Below are 23,199 nucleotides of genomic sequence, written 5' to 3'. Positions count from 1 at the left end.
CTGGGAATCGTTAAGTTTACCAGTCCCTCCTTAGCTTCTCCTTAACCATTCCCAGATGGCTGACCTCTGGATCTGAAGTGATTTTTTTTCTCTTGTGTTGAGTGGTTCTGCCATCATCACTGGCACTCCTCAAAGCAAATGACCTGCTCTCCATAGACCAGGCAGATCTATGATTTGCCTCTTCCTGTGGCCCACTGTACATGTTGAGCTGTTCAGTACATCAGTGCATTTGGAAAATAGATGCGAGTATACTGAAGCAACTCGGCCCCAACACCAGTAATTAATGACAGTCATTGCAAATCCAAACATCACGGCAGCCAATCATTAAGAGTCAAGGTAAAAACATATTCTTTGAAAATTCTTTAAAGAGAAAGGTTGTACAGCAGTCTATAGGTGTCATTGCACAGTTTCTTAATGCAGCATTTATGAGAGTATACATTGATGGCACTGTTGTGTATATTTGCACTGCAGTTTTACACATCAGAGGGTTTGGCCAACTGTTGAGGAAGAAATATCAAAATAGGAGAGCAACTTGGGCAGGTCACCTTGGTATCACCTCTCCTAGAATCTGAACTGCATCAGGCTGCAACAGAAATTTAGCTTTGTAACTGGCCTTGTGAGAACTGCAAGACTTGGGCCATTATCTGACATAGTTCTGTGCGAAATTATTGGCCCTGTATTTGGTGATTGAGTCAGTGAGTGACCATTTCAGAGGCTGATGGAGTAATCGGCAATTATTTTAAATTGGAAATACTTCTTGGCAATTTTGGGAGTTTTTGATGCTTATGGACTTTGCACTTTGCTTCATGTAGAATGGATCATTTCTTGTACCTTTTCTGTCTGTAAGTTTCCTAATCTTGTATCGCTCATCTCTTTAAGGTGCTTTAGTCTCTGTGTCCCAACGTTAGAATTGTCTTCTGGAGAGTTTCTCAATGGATGACACATATTATAGGAGTAACATCACACTCTGTGCATTCAAATACTTTTTCCGTTCAATACACAGCACTTTAGCCAATAAATTCCACATTCCTTAAAGTAAAAGCTACATTTTATGTTAAGTTTTTTAATACACATTAAGGATCAGTGGCCTAGAAATTTGTCTCGGGCGGTGGGACAAAGCGGGCGGTATTGGATTGGCTGGCCATTATACGCAGCGTTATCTGGAATACTGACACTGCCCGTTATGCATCACTGCCCAAGATGAATTTCTAGCCCAATGTCTTAACTGGTTTTATTCATTTTGTAGCAACTCTCATCAGTCATGGATTCCCATGTTGTGTCTCTGATGTGCTGACTCACACATACTGAAATATCACTTTTAGTCACTGCTCTCAGCAGACTGCCCATCTGGTGAGCAGCCTGATTCTGGGCCACTTGTACTCCTTTACATCCTTTCATGGAAAAGCTTCTCAGGCACTTTAGCTGAGTGGTAGCCTGGCACTTATTTTGGGCTATTTGTCAGCAGGTTTAACTGGCAATGTCAGTATAACCCAATTCTACACAGAAATCTGTGTTCAAGGATTCTGCGTGTATTTCCAATGGGATTCTAACCACGTGATCTAGAGCCTTCAGACTGTTTGATAATCGAGCATGTTTACTGACATCTGACCCCAAAGCTTTTACTATTAGCCTTTCATTTATAAAATGGGTATGTAGCACAGCTGCAATTTCTATTGTGACCTATTTACACATTTTCTATAAATATTATTGCCCCTTTTTGCGATGCTCGTTAGTGCCTCTGGGGGGGGCGCTGACGGGGCGGAATTTTTTTTTTGGGGGGGTGGGGGGGTGCTACTGGCTCCTGGGAAATTGCCCGGAGGCGCTGTCACAGCAGTGCTGCACCCCATGGGTAGCACCCTGGAATGACGCACAACCAGCGTAGACGTCATCGCCGTGTGCGGCGACACCTCAGCGCCACGCGGAGGAAATTGCTGGCTGACTGACGTTTGCGCCACCATCTTTGATGTTTTGCCGACTCTCTGGTCGGCTCCTAGAATGGCTGCCTAGCGTGGTCCGGGCCTCCATCGTGCAGCCCAGCACTCTGTTTTGGGTGCCGGGCTGCAGGCCCGGTTCCACACTGCCCTGGTGGTCCAGTGGAGACCATCAGAGGCCTTGCAGAGCGCGCAGCGGCCCTCCCCTTTAAGTGAAGGGGAGGGATGTCCCGATCGCGCCCTGTTAGCGCCGCTGGTCCCGCCCCATCAGGAAGTGGAGCGTGTGAGATTGCGCTCTACTTTCTTTGCGGGGAGGTAAGCCCAATTCATCGGCTGGGGCGGGACTTCCACGCCGGGTGCAGAAAGCCCCGCCCCAAGCAGGTTACTGCCCCCAATCGGGGCAGTTTTACCTCCTAACAGTCTCAAATGTGTTTTGCCAAAACAAACCGTTATCTGACCATCATTGTGTATCTATAATAACTGGTCTTATTTCTTTTCCTTTAATGTAAACTTAATACAGATTGAACCGCTCTTATCCGGCACTCGGGACCTGGCCTGTGCCGAATAAGGGATTCTACCGGATGAGGGGAGGTCAGTGGCCGAGAGGGGAGGGTCCGAAGTCTCGGTGGGTGTTGGCGCTGCCCCAGCGGGTGTTGGCGGGCCGAGTGTCGGCACGGCCCCAAAGTCGGGGTGGAGGTCGGCCGCGTTCTGCGCGTGCGCCCCCGGCTGCCGGAATCATGCCGGACGAGGGGTGGTGCTGGATAAGGGCATCCCGGATAATGGAGGTCCAACCTGTACCGGGATAGTGCTTGGGACCTCAGCAAGCAAAGAAAGGAAATAGGTAACCTGATCTGTTGATTTCCCACATGTTTCCTATTGTTCATTTGGTGTTCACAGCTGTGCGCCCCCTGAAGGAAACTTTAGTCCATCTGGCTGCAGCTGTTTCCGTTCCTTTGCTTGTTCTCTGTGATTTTCCAGTACTTAGTGGCACTGTTTGCTGCTTTCCATATGGTCGGCAGTCTCTTCTCATCTAGTGCCATCTGTTTGCCTTTGTCCTCACTCCCTGTTGATAAATGCCACTTTGTAACATGGTTGTGGGCTCACCCTCTACCTTTTGAGTAAGGAGGTCATCTGGCCATGCCACCAGATTTGTTAGAACGTGGCGTACGTTTGAATGATCGGAGCAGTTTATTATTAGCATTCTGCATAGATTTACAGATTGAGGGGGTTATTTTGGTGAAAAGGTGAAAACAGCCGCTATATGGGTGCTGTGCTAATAAGGCATGCCTGTTGAAAGTTTGGTTCAAGGACACAATTTTGGTCCTAATTGCTGATGACCATAATTTGATCTTGCCTAGAGGCGCTAAATCAGACCCCTGCAGGTTTAGCACTCAGGTACCGATTAGACACAGTTTTCGTGGAGCAGTATATGTGAGCTCCTTGCACTCACCTTCCACTGAAGGTCTGGAGTGGGCTGGCTAACACGCAGCGGCAGCTTTCAGGATGGCTCAGGGGCTGTGTGAGAGGGCTCTCAGGTTTTCGGAGGCGGCACTGGAGGTCCTGGTGGAGGAGGTCCAGAGGAGGGATGTCCTGTACTCACAGGGGGGAAGGAATGCACCTCACCCTCCTGTCTCTCCTGTAGCAGCTGGTGGTGCTCGGTCTGGCCTCATCACCTATCCAGACCAAGGGGGACCCCGAGCTCACTGCCCATGACCAAGCACTCCCTTTCTCCTGGTAACTCCTATAAGGTAGAGTAGCACAGCACTCACTCTCTTTAGGTATAGCTCTCAGAGAATTTCCAGAATAAATGCTGATAGAGCATTGGTGAAGTCTTGACAAAGTGTCCCAGAAAATCTCCCGATGTGTTTCAAAAGTCCTCTTCAAACCTCCTCCAGTAAGTAGCAAATGAACAGCAAAAAATGATATACCTTTTAAGTAATGCTCAAAATTCCCAAAGCTATTACTTGTTTACTGCTGTTCAGCTGATCGCTGTAGGAGAGGTCATTAAATGCAGCATTATACACCAAAATGGCAGGCAGTCCCCTTAATGAACGCTAGCAGACACTTTAATTGTCAGTCAGCCCCTTAACAAGCCTACGGGCGGTTGTTCCTAGTGCAAGCTTCCAACACCTTTACCAAGGTGGTATCTTACGCTAAACATGGGCTAAACCAGGGTTGCAGCTTAAGACCCCATCTTGGCCACCTCGTTAATTCTTTAGCGCCTGAGGTATCCAGCAAAATTGCCCCCGAAGACTTGAATCAAATAAATGCTGTAACTGCATTAATTGTAATATTTTCCGTGAATTGTATATGGTCTGCAGTGTACTGCCTTTGCGTGTTTTACCAGTTGTATGTTCTTTTATTGCTGGAAAGAGGAAGAGAGCAAGCGCAAGTGAGCGGGGAAGCCTTTTAATTTGGAGATTTCTGGAAAAGCGAGTATGACTAATGGTTAAACAGAAGCAGAGTTCATGTTTCTGTGCTTGTTAATGATTATATCTCGCACTCTGTTGAAAGATATGCTGTTTCAACAGCAATGAGTGACATGGTCTGTCTGGTGACGTAAGCTTGCTCTTATGATCATTTCCCTATCGCAATAAGTAGCTGCTCTCAGTATGGCAAATATTTACCACAAAGGTTGTTTTGTTCAACTGAAATTCAATGAAAAAAAGACTAGGCATTGGGTGAGTGTTTTGTCTATTGAAGTTATTTGCAGCATGGAGTTTCCCCTTTAATAAAAAGTTTGGTTTACCTCACCAGGTTTGAATCCAAATTCGGGCAGCTCATTCTTAAACACCCCCTGGTGTACTATTTGCGGAGGTGTGAAATTATGGTCGAAGAGAACAGACTGAATTATTCATGAGCTATGGTCCCCACACGAGTGGGAGTAAATCTAAGTGATTCCAAGAGTGATGCAAGTAGCCTCTGAAATGAGAGTTGTTTATTAAAACTCGGCTTTGAAATTATATCTAGCTTTATTAGCGTCCAAATAATTACCTTCTCCATTCCATTAAAAGAGAAGGCTGAGTTTCATATGAATGTGTTTGAATGTTGGAACACTAATATTCATATGCATAATTTTAAGGCTTGAGGTTCTTAATGACCAGTGAAGGTATAAGCCTCACATTGGTGGATTCAAAGTTCGACTGTTCATAGATTTGTTTGTCAGCAGTTCTATGGCTAAGAGTGCTGTTGGAGCTTTTGGCAGCAGTTCATTTAACTGAGATATAACTATTGATTACCACTTCGCTTTTTGAGCTTCAATCCAGACAGATTTACAGAGTTGGGGTTGGCCCTGCACCAAGGAGACTCGAGGGCATTACTTATTGCTCAGTTGGAGTGAGAAAAGGAACTTCTTTAATGTAAATGATCTCCGTGGATTGATTACTGCACTCACTTTATTGTTTGTCAAAAATCTCCGTGGTGAATCTTCACCAGAAGCAGCTCCATGAGGGTGCCCTGCATGCTGAGGCATACTGGCCAGCAAAGTCTCTGATTTGATCCTTGCTCGGTGCTAAGATAGCCCAAATTCAGCCAGAGCAACTGTTGAGGCACTGTAGTTAGCGAGATCACCCATGAATTAGGTGGGGGCAGTGGGGCGGTGGGGGGGTGGGGGGGTGGAATTGGCACCTGTGGGTAGATAATGTGCTCCTGTGGCCCAGCAGTATTGCTGTACTACTGGTGCTAACTCATCACTTATCCGAGCGGCCTAATATGATTGGGGAAAAGCCTTTGGCCTACTGCAATGGGGCAAAGCCTGTGGCCTACTGCGATGGGGCAAAGCCCATGGCTTACTGTGATGAGGCAAAACCCATGGCCTTCTGTGATGGCGCAAAGCCTGTGGCCTTCTGCAATGGGGCAAAGCCCGTGGCCTACTGCGATGGGGCAAAGCCTGTGGCCTTCTGCAATGGAGCAAAGCCCATGGCTTACTGTGATGGGGTAAAGCCCGTGGCCTACTGCGATGGGGCAAAGCCTGTGGCCTTTTGCAATGGGGCAAAGCCCATGGCTTACTGCAATGAGACAAAGCTTGTGGCCTTCTGCGATGGGCAAAGCCTGTAGCGCTGAGAACTTGGGCACAAGTCATGAACAAGTCTCATTGCCTCAGGTTTCAGCCTTATTTAGAGGAGCACATAAAACCAAAAGGCAGTATTGGTGCCAGCGTTGCTCTTTCCCTTTGTTTGGAATGGGATCAACAGAAGCTTTATGCACACAGGAGCTCGTTAAAGTGGCAAAAACTTTGTGCTTATTTTTTTCTAATTTTTTTAGTGTAGCGTTATTAAAGATTTATTTCATATTTATGACATTCAAATTTTTAACATTTCAAAACAAATGATTTTGTTTACTCCTTGTGCTAAATTTGTTTTTTTTAGTGGTTTATATGGTACAAGATGAAACAAGGATTGCTAAGAAATCAGCAGGCCCCAAACATATGTGCAGACCTTGGCTCACCGAGCTGCCAATGTCTGAGGACACGGCCTCAACCTCCTGTCGTTCAGCAGAATGCCAGTTGCTGAGCTTTTGCCATCTGGAGCAAGCACGCCCGCGAACAAATTGCAGCACAGGGTGGGTTCAGCCCTCAACTGTGCCTTATTACAGAAAACCATCATCGTCGCTAGTCCCTCGAAACACTGCAATATCAGTCAACGTAGTGCCCACAGATCAAACAGGTGCCCGATGCATCGGCCTCCTTTCACACGGAATAGCATGACACAGTTGCCCACTGCACTGCATTTCCCATACTGCCAGGTCATTGATGGCTGCCCAGTGCCCAACCAAAAGCCCATCGTGGGTGTCCATAAGTCATCATGTTTGTGCTACGGTGGTTTAATGTGTGAAGTTCTTGGAAGGCGTGAGCGTGGCAAGGCTTTCCATTGTCTGATGCAGATTGAATGTGCGCCCTGCTGAAATATTGGCCCCGATATTCACTGGGAGGGTGTAGGGGAGCACGGTAGCAGTGGTGGGGGAATCCCGGCAAGGCTGGGATGTGGAGGTCCTGACAAATATAATGGCAGGACCTTGTTATAATATTTTACTTCTGTTTTCTGCCCGGCAGCTGGCCAAATTGACAAGCTGTCTGGCTGCTGGGCGGGAAAACCAGCGGCTGAAGGCCGCAGCCAGGGACCCTATGGGTCAGTCGGTCCCCACCAATTGTGATCACGGGTCAGGCTGCAAATCGTCGCTTGAGGTGGGGGTTTGAGGGGGAGAGGATCGGATGTGATCCTGGGGCAGGCTACAGATTTCGGGGAGGATCGGATGTGATGGCAGGAGGGGTTAGAGAATGGCCACGATCGGCAGAAGAGAGGCCGAAGGCTTCCGTGAGGGGCTTGTGGAGCAACCCTGCTCCCCTTGACCCACAATTGCCTTTTGGAGCAGTTCCTGCCTCCCTTTCGCAGACCTTGCTGTCCGCCGCCGGAAAAACGGCAATGGTCACGTACACGGCGGATTGGGGGCCTGTTTCCTGTTTGTTTAGAGCTTAACCCCGCCCCCTCAACCTCCTGCCTACTGTGGGGATGGAGGGTTAACATCAAGGCTATTGAGCAATAAAGATTATGTGGGAGTTTCATGTGGGCAAGCAATTCATGTGGGATGGGTTGAAAGGCAACATTTTGTATGATGTAATTTTGCACCAACTATTTGCTACGTGGTACTGTTGGGCAATCTCAGCTTGCTGGGTTCCTTTCATAGTCCGCCATCTTCTCCCGCTTCTGTCCCCGGGTCTTGCAGGCTATCGTACATAGCATCCGGCTGGTCTGCCACCTCCTGTTGGGCACGGTGAACTGCTACCTTGTAGGAGGTGCCCTCCTCGCACTCCTGTCTGTAGCATCACGCCCACTTCCCTAACCAGAAAGTGGGGTCGAAGGCTGCGTTGCTCCATCACTAGCCCGCAGCCTCCGTTTAATACCTCGACGTTGGGTTACTTTTGGCCTGTCGCGGTTTTGTCCCCTTTGTACTTTTCTTTTCCTCGCCACCTATATATACATATGTATTTTTGGAAAGGCTGACGTGTTAAAAGATATTAGAAAATTAAAAAGGGACAACACTATTCCAAGACTTCTACTCATGTGACCACTGTACCTTTTAGATGCTCCAATTTTCCCAGCAGCCCAATGGGTTGCCTGGTTGCATCCCTTAATCTGTCTCCCTCCCTCATGAGTTCAAAGCGAGGTCAGGCACGAGGTACTGGGAGCAGATGGGATTTATTTCAACTCACTGACCTCGTGTAATACAGCAATTTGTCCCACAGGATGTGATCTGCACTCAACGTGCAGGAGTTTCAACTCTGCCACGTGGTTTGCGTCATTGGCTCCTTGTTTGTCTCTGGCAACCCATGCTGGAAACGTGATGACCCTCACTATTGACAAATTAATCAGTACTTTAATTTGACATTCCTCTGTGTGCATCTCTGAGCACACTGGTTGACGTGTTTGCATCAACTCACCAAGGCTTCTTCGGCAGCACCGCCCAAACTCGCATCCTCTGCCACCTAGAAGGACAAGGACAAGGGCAGCAGGCGCATGGGAACACCATTATCTCCACGTTCCCCTCCAAGCCATGCTGACTTGAAAGTATATCGCTGTTCTTCCATCGTCGATGTGTCAAAATCCTGGAACTCCCTCCCTAACAGCACGGACTGCAACGGTTCAAGAAGGTGGCTTCTCAAGGGCAATTAGGGATGGGCAATAAATGCTGGCCTTGCCAACGACACCCATATTCCATGAAAGAATAAAAAACTATTTTTACTTTGTGGGTAACCATTTAAATTATAGCAAAACACAGGAATTTAGTTTGAGTGTGTTAACCAGGGCACTAGAAATAGCAGAGATGGGTATTTCAGCTCCTGATAGACCAGGCCTGCACCTGGAAAAATGGCCACATGGATGAGGTACTCGTGGGCCAGCTGCAGGCTGTGGAACTCCGTCAATACAGGGAGAGGAGGGTATTACGTCCGTAATGTACTTCTGAATGACTCCACGAGGCAAAGTGTTGTACTCAAACTGTAGTGACCTTGGTCCTTTATTCCAAACTTTAGAATGAGGCAGCCGCATGGTGGCTCCCCTTTTATACAACCCCTGCCGCCAGGGCAGGAAATCCCCGTCTCCACCAGTTGCACCCTCTAGTGGTGCCAGCATGTATATACACAGTGTAAACCTTATTGAAAGTACATCAGGTAAACAAGTCTCCATCTTGTGCAACTGTCCAGTGACTACACAGAGTATATCTATAGTCTGCATATATAACAGGAGTTAAGGGAAGAATTAAAATCTTTGCAGTAAGAAGTGCGGGTTGGCTAATATGATGTGCAATATAAAGGTGCAGCATGAGTTAATACCAACAGTTCCCCACTTCAGCTTGATAGCCAAAGTGGAGAGAGGAAATTCAGAAGGTGGTCAGCAGCATTACAGGAGTGACTCTTGGACCAGTGGCACCGGCCGGTGCCCTGGAGAGGGTAACCTGGAGCGGAGATCTAAAGCAGAGTTTCCTCACTCAGAGGGAGCTCTTTGTCAGAAAGTGGGGGCGGGAGGGAGAGTTCCTCTGTTAGCTATAGAGAACCAAACCTTTACACGTGCATTTAAGACAGTAAATAGTTAATGTAGGAAATCCTTTCTCTTAATATTCTACGCGCAGGTAAAAGAATGGAACCTCTTTAATTATAGGACGTGGGTGCTTGTTCTCTCTGTCTTCAGTGAAAGTTTCTCAGTGTTTGAAATTGTGGCTCAAATTCTCAGAAAATGAACAAATGAATGATTCTGTGGTTCACCTGCAAAATGCTGCAGAAACTGGAAATCTGAAATAAAAAACCCAGAAAATGCTGGAAATACTCAGCAGGTCAAGCACCATCTGTGGCGAGAGAAACTGAGTTAATTTTTCGGGTCGATGACCTTTCTCCAGAACTGGAAGAGGTTAGAGATGTATCCGGTTTTAGGCGAGTGCAGAGGCAGGGAAAGGGGGGGGGGGGGGGGGGGGAAGGGAGATAAGAACAAAAGAGAAGGTCTGTGATATGGTGGATGGATGGAGAGATTGAATGACAAATTGTACAGTTCAGGTATGTTGTATCTGTATGTCTCAGAGAATCTGTGGTGGACATTCCCCCCGCCGTGGCCTGTGTTTGGATCCAGCCCACACAAAGGGGATACTGGCTGTAATGGCTCTGCATGGTCTGAGCTTGCTCAGTGGAAACTCAGTTCTAAATGGGAGTGAACTCTGCATAAACCTGCACCTGATCGGCACGCGTTAACATCGAATTGGAAAGTATATTCGAAAGATTCAGGAGGATGGCTATTGTGGGAAGTGATAACGTCACAAGTGATAAAGTGTCAGCTGTGGCTCAGTGGATGGCACACTAGCTTCCGAGTTAGAAGGTTGTGGATTCAAGTCCCACTCCAGAGACTGCAGTGCTGAGGGAGCGCTGCACTGTTAGAGGTGTCGTCTTTTGGATGAGACGTTAAACCGAGGCCCCGTCTGCTCTTTCAGGTGGACGTAAAAGTTCCTATGACACTATTTCAAAGAAGAGCAGGGGAGTTATCCCCGGTGTCCCGGCCAATATTTATCCCTTAATCAACATAACAAAAACAGATTATCTGGTCATTATCACATTGTTGTTTGTGGGAGCTTGCTGTGTGCAAATTGGCTGCCATGTTTCCCACATTACAACAGTGACTACGCTCCAAAAGTACTCCATTGGTTGTAAAATGCTTTGAGACATCCGGTGGTCGTGAAAGGCACTAGATAAATCCAAGTCTTTTTCTTTCATTTCTGTAGTGGGAGTGTTCTAAGATTGGGGCTGAGTGCCGACTGCTGACTGCACTATACCTGGCTTGGGTGTGCTTGATACTTACACTGGGTACACAAAATGGGGAAACAAATCCATTCCTGGGCACTAAAAGCCCTCGCCTCAATGATTGTCCAATTTCCCCTATAGGCCAACGTGCCCTGTGTTGTAGAGAGCGTGGAGGTGCAGTGACCAGCCACCACCATACTGCTCTTCAGCTGGCTGGCAGGAGGTGGGCCCCAATGGCCAAGTGATATTCTTCTATTCTCCTTCGTGTTTAGATGATAATTCACAAGTAACAGTTTTAAAGCAAAACATAAGCAAAGTTGGTCAGACCCCATCTGGAGGATTGGGTGATGCTGATGCAGGTAAATTGGTCACTGTGGCAAAGGGTCCAGGGGGCACAAATCTGAAATGAGTATGTCAGGAGTAAGAAGGGAAGTCTAGTGAAACTCATTTATCCCATGTGTAGTAGCTATGGAATAAGTTACTAGTTGAGGCCACTTAAGGAAATGGTATAAATGGGTTAAAAGGACAATTGGATGTGTTTCTGGGGGGATGAAGAGATTGAGGGATATCATGAGAAGGTGGGCTGCTGGGGTTGATCTGAGAAAAGAGACACAAGCTTGTTCGCTTAATGGCCTCTTCCTATATTTCTAACGTTCGTTGCTTCTTGCCGTACAATGTTGTTGATTTTCTTTCCCTTTATCTGTGTTTCTTCAACAGGCGGCTGAGTTTGTGAATTTTGCTACAGTGTTAAACGAGTTCGGTCTCCAGATAGAGCCCTTCCATTTCCTAACGGCTGTGGGCTGGGTCGAATTGGTTGGAGGTTTGCTGCTGGCAATTGGGCAGGGAATCCTGCAGGAAATCAGTACTATTACCCTTGCAGTCGTTATGATGGGTAAGAAATTATATAAAGTCCAGTAAAATACACTTCAGCCGGACCCACCCGTGAATACAATGGGGTCTGCTGTGAGCACACTGACCAGTTAATGGATCTCTGGTGTTCCTCCACTTTACTGACAGAGAAACTGTCAAGTCCTGGAGGCACTTCAGAGAAGAGTTCCCAGAATCAGAGGAGTGAATTGTGAGGGTAGAATGGAGAAATGGGGCCCCTCTATCCTTAAACAAAGGTGAATGAGGGGGACCTTGCAGATAGATTTTTAATGGAACAGAAAAGGTATTCCTGGCGCATCACTTCAGGGTAAAATTGAAAATAGAACAAGCGGCAACTGACGATGAGCAAATTTAGGACCGATATCAGGAAGAATTTCTTCACAAGATCCACAAAGAGTAGTGGAGGAGAGAACTGTAAGCATCATTTAAGAGCTAATTGATGGCGGGAACTGTATGCTTTTCCTGTTGGATGGATTAGGTGAGATGGGCTGAATGTCCTTCCTCATCTGTATTCATCTCATGAAGGCCACTTTGGGTGCCCATTGTTAGCAAAAAACACATCCAAGAACAGCACAGCTGGTTGCAAAGTTGCTCCCCACTGCCTGTTTACTGTATCAGTGTGATGTTTCCTCTTCAGCGCAGTCTGTAAGTGAATTGCATTGGGTAGTTTGTGCTGTGGACAAACGGATTGAAGCTGAACCTCGTATCCTCGTGCTCACAACTAACAAAGGACAAAGTCTTTTTTCATTCTAGCCGTCTGGGATGGATTTGAACCCAGGTTCCAGAGGTGGGAGAACAGTGTGCTAGTGAGCTAGCCTCTTGTGCCACCCATACTGTATTACGTTCAATTTGTTTTAAAATTTAAAACTTTATATGTGTTGGTGACTTTAACAGTCTGCAGCCTTGAATTTATTTGCTTCTTGTCTTCCCTAATACTTGCAATATATCATGTTAAATATCCAGATTTCCATTTGTCCAGTTTTGAACTGATCTGGTAAACCATTTGTTTGAAATTGCCGCCCATGATGTCCAGCATCTTGCCCTGTCCAGTCACAACGGACATTTCTAGGCCAATGAAATGCACATATTATTCATCCACCTCCTGATAATTGTCACTGACGGCCCTATCCGGTGCCCCATCTCACCCACTTCCTCTGCTGTTGAAACCCTCATAAGGCACAAGGATTGTTTTCTCTAATACTCTACTCTTCAACTTCCCCGCTCCATTCCTCACAACCTCTGTTTAATCCAGAGCACTACAGCCCAAGTCATTTGATTCACCACTCAGAAGGTGGCCCAATCAGAATACTGTTTTAATGCAGCAGCCACCCAGTTAGAAGGAGCGTTGCAGTGCACTTCAGGGTTCTTTAGTTCACATTCTGAAGGCAAACCAATATTCACTCTGAAGGCTGGACAGAATGTTCCCGACAGCAAAAGCGAAATACTGCGCATGCTAAAAACAGAAAATGCTGAGAATACTCCGTAGGTCAGGCAGCATCTGTGAAAGAGAAACGGTTAATGTTTCAGGTCAGGTGGATTAAACGGGTTGTGAGGAATGGAGCGGGGATGCTGAAGAGTAGAGTATTAGAGAAATCAATCCTTGTGCCATATGAGGGTTTCACACAGGAGGGGAGGTGGGTGAGATGGGGCACCGGATAAGGCCGTCAGTGACAATTATCAGGATGTGTAAGAATAATGTGTGCATTTCATTGGTCTAGAAATGTGCTTTGCAATTGGACAGGGTAAGATGCTGGACATCATCAACCTGAAATACTAACTCAGAATGTTCCCGACAATTGGACACGCAGGAAGCTTAATGTCACGGGAGGCAGTTTTGAAAACTGACAAATCGCTGAAGAAGCATCCAGATGGTCACCCAGGCTTCCGTCTGTTACATCCCCCTCTGCCTCCCAACCCCACTGCTTTCTTCCACTTGACTCCAGACTTCAGTCCCAGATTGCACTGCTGTCTAGAGGGGGCGGGGGAGAATCAACCAGGCTTCCCACTTTTGCTCATTATCCAGTGAACCTTGCTAGAAAGTGCATCAGTATTTAAAAATCTCACTGTTTCTAGGCAAACTCACGCTGGTCACAGTGGGTTATGAAAATCATAGGATGCCACACTGTGACAACCCTTAACCATCCCTGACTAATTTGCATGCAGTTTATGTGAGACAGTAGGAAAATGCAGAGTAACAATTCCATTCATTGATCATCTTTACACTTAATCGACCAGTTGGTTAATTGTATTAAGTATTCTGGTTCATGTGCTGTGTAATTAAGAGACGCACTGTGTATGGAGTATAGGATAGTCAGGGATGAACAATATACAACAACAGCAATGTTTATTTAAATAGCACCTTTAGCGTAGTAAAATGTCCCAAGGCGTTTCACAGCAATGTTATAAGACAAAACAAATAAATTTGGCACCGAACCACACAAGAAGAAATTACAGCAGATGAAAGAGGTAGGTTTTAAGGAGTGTCTTAAAGGAGGAAAGAGAGACGGAGAGGTTTAGGGAGGGAGTTCCAGAGCTTAGGGCCCAGGCAGCTGAAGGCACGGCCACCGAAGGTTGAGCGATTATAATCAGTTATAATCCATTTACAAAATAATGGATTCGTGGCACTAAAGCACGAAGCCTGAGTCAAAGGCAGCAATCGTTGCTTCTTTCTTAAAGGTGCCATCTTGTGCTGAAATACAGTTCCATGGGAGGTGATAATCCTGGAATTTATAGAATCATTGAATGGTTAGAGCACAAAAGGAGGCCATTCGGCCCGTTGAGCCCGTGCCGGCTCTCTGCAACAGCACCTCAGCTAGTCTCACTCCCCCGCCCTTTTCCCATAGCCCTGCAAATGTTTTTCCTCCAGGTATTTATCCAATTCCCTTTTGAAAGCCACTGTTGAGTCTGCCTCCACCACTCTTTCAGGCAGTGCATTCCAGATCCTAAACACTCGCGTAAAAAAAGTTTTTCCTCATGTCACCTTTGGTTCTTTTGCTCGTCACTTTAAACCTGTGTCTTCTGCCAATAGGAATAGTTTCTCTCTATCTGCTCTCTCTAGACCTATCATGATTTTGAACACCTCTATCAAATCTCTCAACCATCTCTGCTCTAAGGAGAATAACCCCAGCTTCTCTGATCTATCCATGCAACTGAAGTCCCTCATCCCTGGAACCATTCTCGTAAATCTTTTCTGCACCCTCTCGAAGGCCTTCACATCCTTCCTAAAGTGTGGTGCGCAGAATTGAGCAATACTCCAGTTGAGGATGAACCGGTGTTTTATAAAAGTCCATCATAACTTCCTTGCTTTTGTACTTTATAGAACTGGATTTTCGGCTTTGCTCATTTTGGGGCGGTAATGGCGGCGGGGCGATAAAGTTTGTGCCCAAGAACAGTTTGCGCCTCAGTCAGCAATATTCGGCAGTAGGGCCCTGAGTGTGGGGCGGAGCGCTACTGGAGGACACCTCTCTTAGGGCGCTAGGCCGGCTGAGCAAGGGGAAATCCCCAGCTAAACAGCCGGCCTCGGAGCGCTCTAAAAAGTTCTAGGGAGAAAAAATCTGAAAAAACCCACCAAAAACATTTCTAATAAATAACCACATAAATTGCAAAAAAACCCAATCACACATACCTGAGGTCGACATTACTTACCTCACTGCAGCCTCTACAGGTTGGGCCGCCCGCTGTCACAGGCAGTCCCAGCAGGGCGCTCTACGGAGAGCTATAGATCGGGCGGGAGCCAGAAATCGAGCCATTGTCGCAACCAGGGGTGTTGTGTACTGGCTCACCTCTTTTGGGCAGTAATGCTCCATGCTCCGCCGAAACCGGCCCCGAAAACCCCGGCGGGGCGCGGGAAGCTGGTTGCCCACCTGGAAGAGCTGACGGCCACCATTGCCGCCCCTTTGGGGCGAAAACAGAGGCAACAACAAGCTGAAAGTCCTGCCCTATGCCTCTATTTATAAAGCCCAGGATCCCATATGTTATTTTAAACCATTTTCTCAACCTCCCCTGCCGCCTTCAAAGATTTTGCACATGTACCCCCAGGTCTCTCTGTTCATGCACCCACTTAGGATTATACCCTTCAGTTTATATTGCCTCTCCTCGTTCTTCCTGCCAAAATATATCACTTCTCACTTCTTTGCATTAAATTTCATCTGCCACGTGTCCGCACATTCCACTAGCTTGTCTATGTCCTCTTGAAGTCCATCATTATCCTCCTCACTGTTCACTATACTTCCAAGTATTGTGTCATCTGCAAATTTTGAAATTGTGCCCTGTACACCCACATCCATGTCATTAATATATATCAAGAAAAACAGTGTTCCTAGTACCGACCCCATGGGGAGCACTACTGTATACCTTCCTCTAGTCCGAAAAACAACCGATAACCACTACGTTCTATTTCCTGTCACTTAGCCAATTTTGTATCGATGTTGCGAGTGTCCCTTTTATTTCACAGGCTTCAACTTTGGTGGCAAGCCTATTATGTGGCACTTTGTCCAACGCCTTTTGGAAGTCCATGTACACCACGTCAACCACATTGTCCTCGTCAACCCTCTCTGTTACCTCATCAAAAACCTCGATCAAGTTAGTTAAGCATGATTTGTCTTCAACAAATCCATGATGGCTTTTCTTAATTAATCCACATTTGTCCAAGTGATGGCTAATTTTGTCACTAATTCTTGTTTCTAAAAGTTTCCCCATTACCGAGGTTAACCTGACTGGCCTGTAATTGCTGGGTTTATCCTTACTCCCTTTTTTGAAGAAGGGTGTAACATTTGCAATTCTCCAGTGCTCTGGTACCACTCCTGTATCTCAGGAGAATTGGAAGATTATGGCCAGTACCACCACGATTTCGTTACTGCCCTCAGCAACCTAGGATGCATCCCATCCGGTCCTGGTGACTTACTTATTTAAGTACAGCCAGCCTTTCTAGTACCTCCTCTTTATCAATCTTTATCCCATCCGGTATCTCCACTACCTCCTCCTTCACTATGACTATGGCAGCATCTTCTTCCTTGGTGAAGACAGATGCAAAGTATTCATTTACTGCCTCAGCCATGCCCTCTGCCTCCATGCGTAGGTCTCCCTTTTGATACCTAATCGGTCCCACCTCTCCTCTTACTACCCGTTCACTATTTATATGCCTAGAGAAGACTTTTGAATTCCCTTTTATGTTGGCTGCCAATCAATTCTCATACTCTCTCTTTGCCCCTCTTATTTTCTTTTTCACTTCCCTTCTGATCTTTTTACATTCAGCCTAATTCTCACTTGTATTCTCAACCTGGCAGCTGTCATACGTGCTCTTTTTCTGCTTGAACTTATACTCTATCTCTTTCGTCTTCCAGGGAGCTCTGGCTTTGATTGCCCTACCTTTTCCCCCCTATGGGAATGTATGTTGACTAGACCTGAACCATCTCTTTAAAGGAATCTTTGATTCCAATATCCCCAGGCCAGATCAATACTCAACCCACTGAAATTGGCCTTCCTCCAATTAAGTATTTTTACTCTAGATTTCTCCCTGTCCTTTTCCATAGCTAATTTAAACCTTATAATACCATGATCACTGTTCCCTAAACGTTCCCCTACTGACATTTGTTCCATTTGCCCCACTTCATTCCCCAGAATCCTATCCAGCAATGCCTCCTTCCTCGTTGGGCTGGAAACGCACTGGTCAGGAAAGTTCTCCTGAACACACTTCAGAAATTTTTCCCCCTCTCTGTCCTTTACGCTATTACTAACCCAGTCTATGGGCTCAAATTTGGCCCACCCGTTTTATCGGCGCACTCACCCGAGATGCGGCGACTTCGTGGACTGGAAACAGCGCCGAAAAGATCTCCTCGGATTCTGGCCGCTGTGTTGCCTCTCCCGGGGCTTGGCGCGGCGTGGCCAGTCGATTGGGGGGGCGGAGCTCGGGCCCTGCGCCAGAAACCGTGCCGGCAGCTCTGCACATGCTCGTTGGAGTGTGCGTGCATGTGCAGTAGCTTCTGTCCCCAGCCTCTGTGTGTGCTGCAGTGTGGGACCCGGCGTCCCGCCCCTATCCCAGGCCGAGTGGCCTGCCGCATAGGCCGGCACACTGCCTTCTCGGGCTAAGGCTACAACAAACAGGTTGGTGCGGGGAGAGTTTTGATCTGGGGGGAGGGAGGGGAAGAGTTTTGATCCGGGGGGGTGGAGGAGGAGAGTTTTGATCCGGGTGGGGGTGGGGGTGGGGGGAAGGAGGAGAGTTTTGATCTGTAGCCAGTAATTTTAATGAGCTTACTCAAGACTTTCCGTAACTCTGTTGATGAAAATACTTTCCTATATAAGAACCTAAGAATTACGAACAGGAGGTACTTCTATTTTTATTTGGATATTTTGAAAAAATTATGTAAATATGTTTTGAGTCTTTTTTTTTGTAGTTTAAGCTTCCATGAATGTTTCTGTTGTATAGTAAATTAACTTTGCGAAGTTTGTCATATGATGTCCTATCTAGCTGTTTGATCCTATTCACATTCTTTAGTCAAGTCATTAAGTTCTGCTGGCCTCCGATGTACCTACCAAGTTGATTTCTTAACTCTCTGCAAGGGTTTTCTGTGCGGCCACAATTGGCCACATACGCTGGCCTAAGCTAGGTTGGAGTAACTATTAGCTGTCCAAAGTGGTCTAAATGGCCAAAACGGGCACAGGTGGCTGGTAACGCCCCCTTTTGAAATAAACTAAACTAAACTAAAAAAAATCCTAATTAACTCACTTACACTGGCGCAAATTGAATGTGCAAAATGGGGATTTTTAAAATACTCGTGAAAAATCAAGTTGCTCCAAAAAAGACTGGAACAACTCCTGGGTAATTTTGAGCTCTATATTAGGATAGTTGAAGTCCCCCATTTTCACTACTCTATAGTTCTTGCACCTCTTTGTAATTTCTCTGCAAATTTGCTCCTCTATATGCTTTTCACTCAATGGTGGCTTTTAGAATGCACCTAGTAGTCTAATGACACCTCTATCATTTCTCAACTCTAACTAAATAGATTCTGTTCTTGACCTCTCCTGGACATCCTTTCTCTCCAACACTATAACATTCTCCTTTACCAATACTGCCACCCACCTCCTTTCCTTCCTTCCCTATCTTTCCATTACACCTTGTATCCAGGAATATTTAATTCCCAATCCTGCCCTTTTTTTGAGCCAGATCTCCGTTATTGCCTCATCATATTCCCATGTGACAATTTGTGCCTGCAGCTCACCAACCTTATTCACTACGCTTCGTGCGTTTACACACATGCACTGTAAACCTCTCTTAGACCTTCTTGTATTCTCTCTTAGTCTGACCCCACCTAATACTGTACTGTTGCTTCCTCTAGTGCTGCCTCTCCCACTCCTTTGTGCACTTTGTTTCTCCCTTCTAATGGTATATCCTGATTCCCATCTCCTTAGCTTAAACCCTCCCCAGCAGCATTAGCAAACCCCTTGGCAAGGATATTGGTCCCGGCTCTATTGAGGTGCAACCCGTCCGATCTGTACACGTCCCAACTCCCCCAGAACCGGACCCAATGTCCAAGGAATCTAAAGCACTCCCTCCTGCACCATCTTTCCAGGCACACATTCATCTGCTCTATCCTTCTGTTGTGACATCAGGAGTAATCTGGAGATTACTACCTTTTGAGGTCTTGCTTTTTAATCTCTTTCCTAGCTCCCTAAAATCTGCCTGCAGGACCTCATCCCTTTTTCTACCTATTTTGTTGATACCGATATGGACTATGACCTCTGGCTGTTCACCCTCCCCCCTCAGAATGTTCTGTGGCTGTTCCATGACATTCTTGACCCTGGCACCAGGGAGGCAACATACTACCCTGGAGTCACGTCTGCGGCTGCAGAAATGCGCATCAATTCCCCTAACTATTGAATTCCCTACCACTATTGCTTTCCCGATCTTCCTCCCCCCGCTCCCCCCCCCCCCCCCACCTATACAGCTGAGCCACCCATGGTGCCATGGACTTGGCTCTGGCTGTACTCCCCAGAGGAACAATCGCCCTCACCAGTATTCAGTTCGATACCGGTTAGAGAGTGAAATGCACTCGAGGGACTCTTGCACTATCTGCCTGGTCCTCCCTGACTGTCTGACTTTCACCCATTCTCTCTCTGCCTGCATACTCTTATTCTGTGAAGTGACCACCTCCTGGAACATGCTATCCACGTAGCTCTCAGCCTAATGGATGCACTGCAGTGATGCCAGCAGCTGCTCAAGCTCCAAAACCCGGAGCTCTAGCTCCTCCAGCCGGCGACGCTTCCTGCACACGTGGTGTCCAGGACACTGGAAGTGTTCTGGAGTTCCCCACTGGCACAGGATGTGCATTCCATGAGGCTGAGGTGCCCTCCCATGCCTCTATTTATTTGACTATTAACTAACTTACAGAAATAAACTTAAGACTAAGGGGGAAAAATTCGTGTTCGCCAGGAAAGTTGCTGGTGTCACCGGCAACTGCAGTTAACGGCCCCTGGAAATGGCCGCAACACTAATTGTATCAAATTGATCTGGGGGACATGGAGCTAGGCGGCACAGCGCTCACCTTCTGTGCACCGCTGTTCTGGTGATTGTGCTGGAGTGATCCAGGACGAGATTTCTGTGCAGGTGTGGCATTGGAGCTTCCTACAGCCTCTGAGCGAAGCTGTAGAGCTCGCAGGGAATTTGTGGGCAATGGAAAGGTCTGAGAATTAAAGGGGCCATGCACACTGAAGCAATACAAAATAAAATGCAATGAATCAATATATTTTTCAGCCCTTTCGGCCTTTAAAAAAAATACTCAACATTTAAAAGAAGCCTCAAATGTGACTATTTAGCTGTAAAAGCTGAATTACTTTCCTAACCTCAACAAATAGGAAAATTGCTTCAGCACTAAGACAAATAGCTCAGCAAGTCAGGGAAGGGACCCCGAGGGTCTCAGACGCAGCACTCCCGCTCTGTGCAGGCGGTCAACACTGCAAGAGCGGCCCTCTATCCACTGGGGCCAGGAGGCCCTCCAGATAAAATAATGTGGAAGTGTGTCACTAACGCCGTCACTGCCCGTAGTGTCGCCCCCAAGACCTGGCTCGAGTGCCCAAAGAAGCCTCATGACCTCAGACCACTGGTCAAGGTCAGTGAATGCATCTTCAAAAGCCGTCTCCTACTAACTGCACCACTAGCCTCACACCCTGCTCAATGCACTATCCCCAGTCACTCACCTACCGACAATCTGCATTAATCACGAGGCAAATCTCCCATTCCTAGCCTCAACTCCCCCTTGGAGGAGATGATGCAGGCCATTCTTGGCAGGGACATGGTTGAGCCCTTGGCCAGCGGTAGGGCTGAAAAGATACAAGATGCTGGTATCCTCGTATGTTATCCTCCTTCTGGCATGCACCTCTTGCTTTCGGGCCCTCCCCCCAGCACCACTCCACCCATGTGCCTTCCTCATTTCACACATCCAAGAAATGCAGCCTGCCCAGCCAGTGGGTCAACAAGAAGACGCAGCCTGCCCAGCCAGTAGGACCGCAGGTGAATGATTACATCCCGGATATCCCAACCACAAAGGGATGCATCCTTCCGTCTGATTCCTCCTCTTCAGCTTCCTCCTATTCTGTATCTTTCTCTTCCCTCTGTAGGTGGATGCTGTAAATGTGAAACAACAGCATAAAATGCTGGAAATACTCAGTTGGTCAGGCAGCATGTTGACCTGAGACGTGAACTCTGTTTTACTCTCCATGGTGTTGCGTAACTTGCTGAGTATTCGCAGCATGTTCTGTCTTCTCAAAGGCCTTCATTTACCAACCAAGCCCTTGCAAGCATTCAGCAGCACTCCTTGCACACTTAAAAAACTTTTCACATCTATTGCAGCAAACCATAATTTCTAATTCAAATTTACCTGAATGATGTGTCTGTTCCTTTTAAGAGCTGCAGACATCGCCATTGTCAGCCTGCTTGCACGCGGTTCCCCAACACTCATTGGGCCTGCTTCGAACCCAGCACTGAATTCAGTGCTTGGGTCGTAGTTTGCGTTGGTGATGTTAAGTCAACGTTGCACGCCGATTGACGTCACCACGCCGCCATTTTTCCCAGGGCGCTGCCAGTTATCGGCTGCGCAAAGGGGGAGAGCAGTATGGTGGCCGCCGCGGGACCGGCCACCAGCTGGTGAAAAAGCAGTGGCCACCATTTTATCGGCATTTCATGGCGCAACGGAATGTCGGTAAGGAGTTGAATTTCTAGCCCATAGAATCTTAAAAGTTGGGCATACCTTTATCTCTGGCCGCTTCTCTCACTCTCTGAGTTAAAGTCTTAATTTAATCGATTATTTATAGCTATATTAATTAGTTTATCTGTTTAAGTTAGAGAGAGAAAAGACGCTAATGCTCACCCACCAATCACCTACCTGTTGTCCTGTGACGTCACTCCTTGTTTTTTCTGTTTTGGAATTTGCCGGATTTGAACTGCCTCCTCTGATGCCGACTCCTTCCAGGTCCTTTATCCCAGTTACCATTCTTCACGTACCCTTACTGACTCACATTGATTTCCAGTCTCCCAAAGACTTACATTTGAAATCCTGATCCCTGTCTTTAAATCCCTTCATTGCCTTGCCCCACCCTGTCTCTGCAGTCTCCTCCAACGTGATATACCTATGGAACAGTCCGATCCTGAGCATGCCTTTATGTCTATTTCCCTCTTCTTTCCATTGCCCCACCAATGGTGACAAAACTGGCTGGAACCTACTCTCTGGAATTCCCTCCCTAACCTCTCTGCTTCTCGTCTCCCTTTGATTCGATAAAGACCTTCTCAAAACCCATCTCTTCAACTTTAGCTTTTGCTTAACCCTCCTAAACCCTCTTGTCCTAGCTCAATGTCTGATTTCTTTGCCTTTATCTGTGAAGCACCTTAGGCTATTCTTTATGTTAATGGTACTATGTAAATGTGACTTGGATGAGCACATAGAATGGGCAGTCAATTATCATTGTATCATTAAGGGCATTGAAGCTGAGCCTGATCCTATCTACATCTGATGTTCAAACATGTGCATTATTGAGCATGGTCACTGAATAGCGATCAGAAATGGAACATGGTTGTTTCCCTTCCCCCACCCACTTCCTGAGCCTGGGGCACTGGGACCAATTGTAGTGGCATTACTGCTACTCTGGTTTAGATCACTTAACTTGGCACTGACTGAGGATCAGAACTGGGACCTTCCTGATCTGTGTGACTCAGTACTACACTCGGTGGTGCAAGTACACAACCAGCCATCACTGATTCTATCTAATTGAGGGTGGAAGTGATTAACCACAGATAAAACTAATGGCTTTGTATTCAAACCAAAGCAAAATATTGCGGATGCCGGAAATTTGAAATAAAAACAGAAAACACTGGAAACACTGAGCATCTGTGTAGGGAGAGAAATAGAGTTAATGGCGCAGGTCAGTGACCTTTGACCAGAAGTGGAAGGTGTTCGAAATGGACAGTGAGAGGACCAGGAAAAGAACAAAAGGGAGAGAGGTCTGTGACTGGGTGGAGGGCAGGAATGATTAAATGACAAAAGTGGTGATGGTGCAAGGCGAAATGAGTTGCGAATGAGACAAGTATAGAAACGAGACATGGCTTCAGAGGAGGTG

The 23,199-nt window shown here is 46.8% G+C and overlaps 1 protein-coding gene across 2 annotated transcripts in view; it reads left to right on the top strand.

Annotated features, from left to right (window-relative positions):
• The window catches only part of LOC139279887 (transmembrane protein 35B-like), a 66,438-nt gene that overhangs the window by 4,964 nt on the left and 38,275 nt on the right, over positions 1-23,199 (top strand). For both annotated transcript variants that reach the window (XM_070899192.1, XM_070899191.1), the window contains exon 2: positions 11,425-11,599. In XM_070899192.1, coding sequence (XP_070755293.1) covers positions 11,425-11,599 — 175 coding nt within the window. The remainder of the gene's footprint in view (positions 1-11,424; positions 11,600-23,199) is intronic.

Source organism: Pristiophorus japonicus, chromosome 14 (genome assembly GCF_044704955.1).
Source record: "Pristiophorus japonicus isolate sPriJap1 chromosome 14, sPriJap1.hap1, whole genome shotgun sequence".
In the NCBI taxonomy this organism is placed as follows: Eukaryota; Metazoa; Chordata; class Chondrichthyes; family Pristiophoridae; genus Pristiophorus; species Pristiophorus japonicus.
The sequence above is the reverse complement of the archived record's forward strand: the minus strand, read 5'-3'. Positions and strand labels throughout refer to the sequence as shown.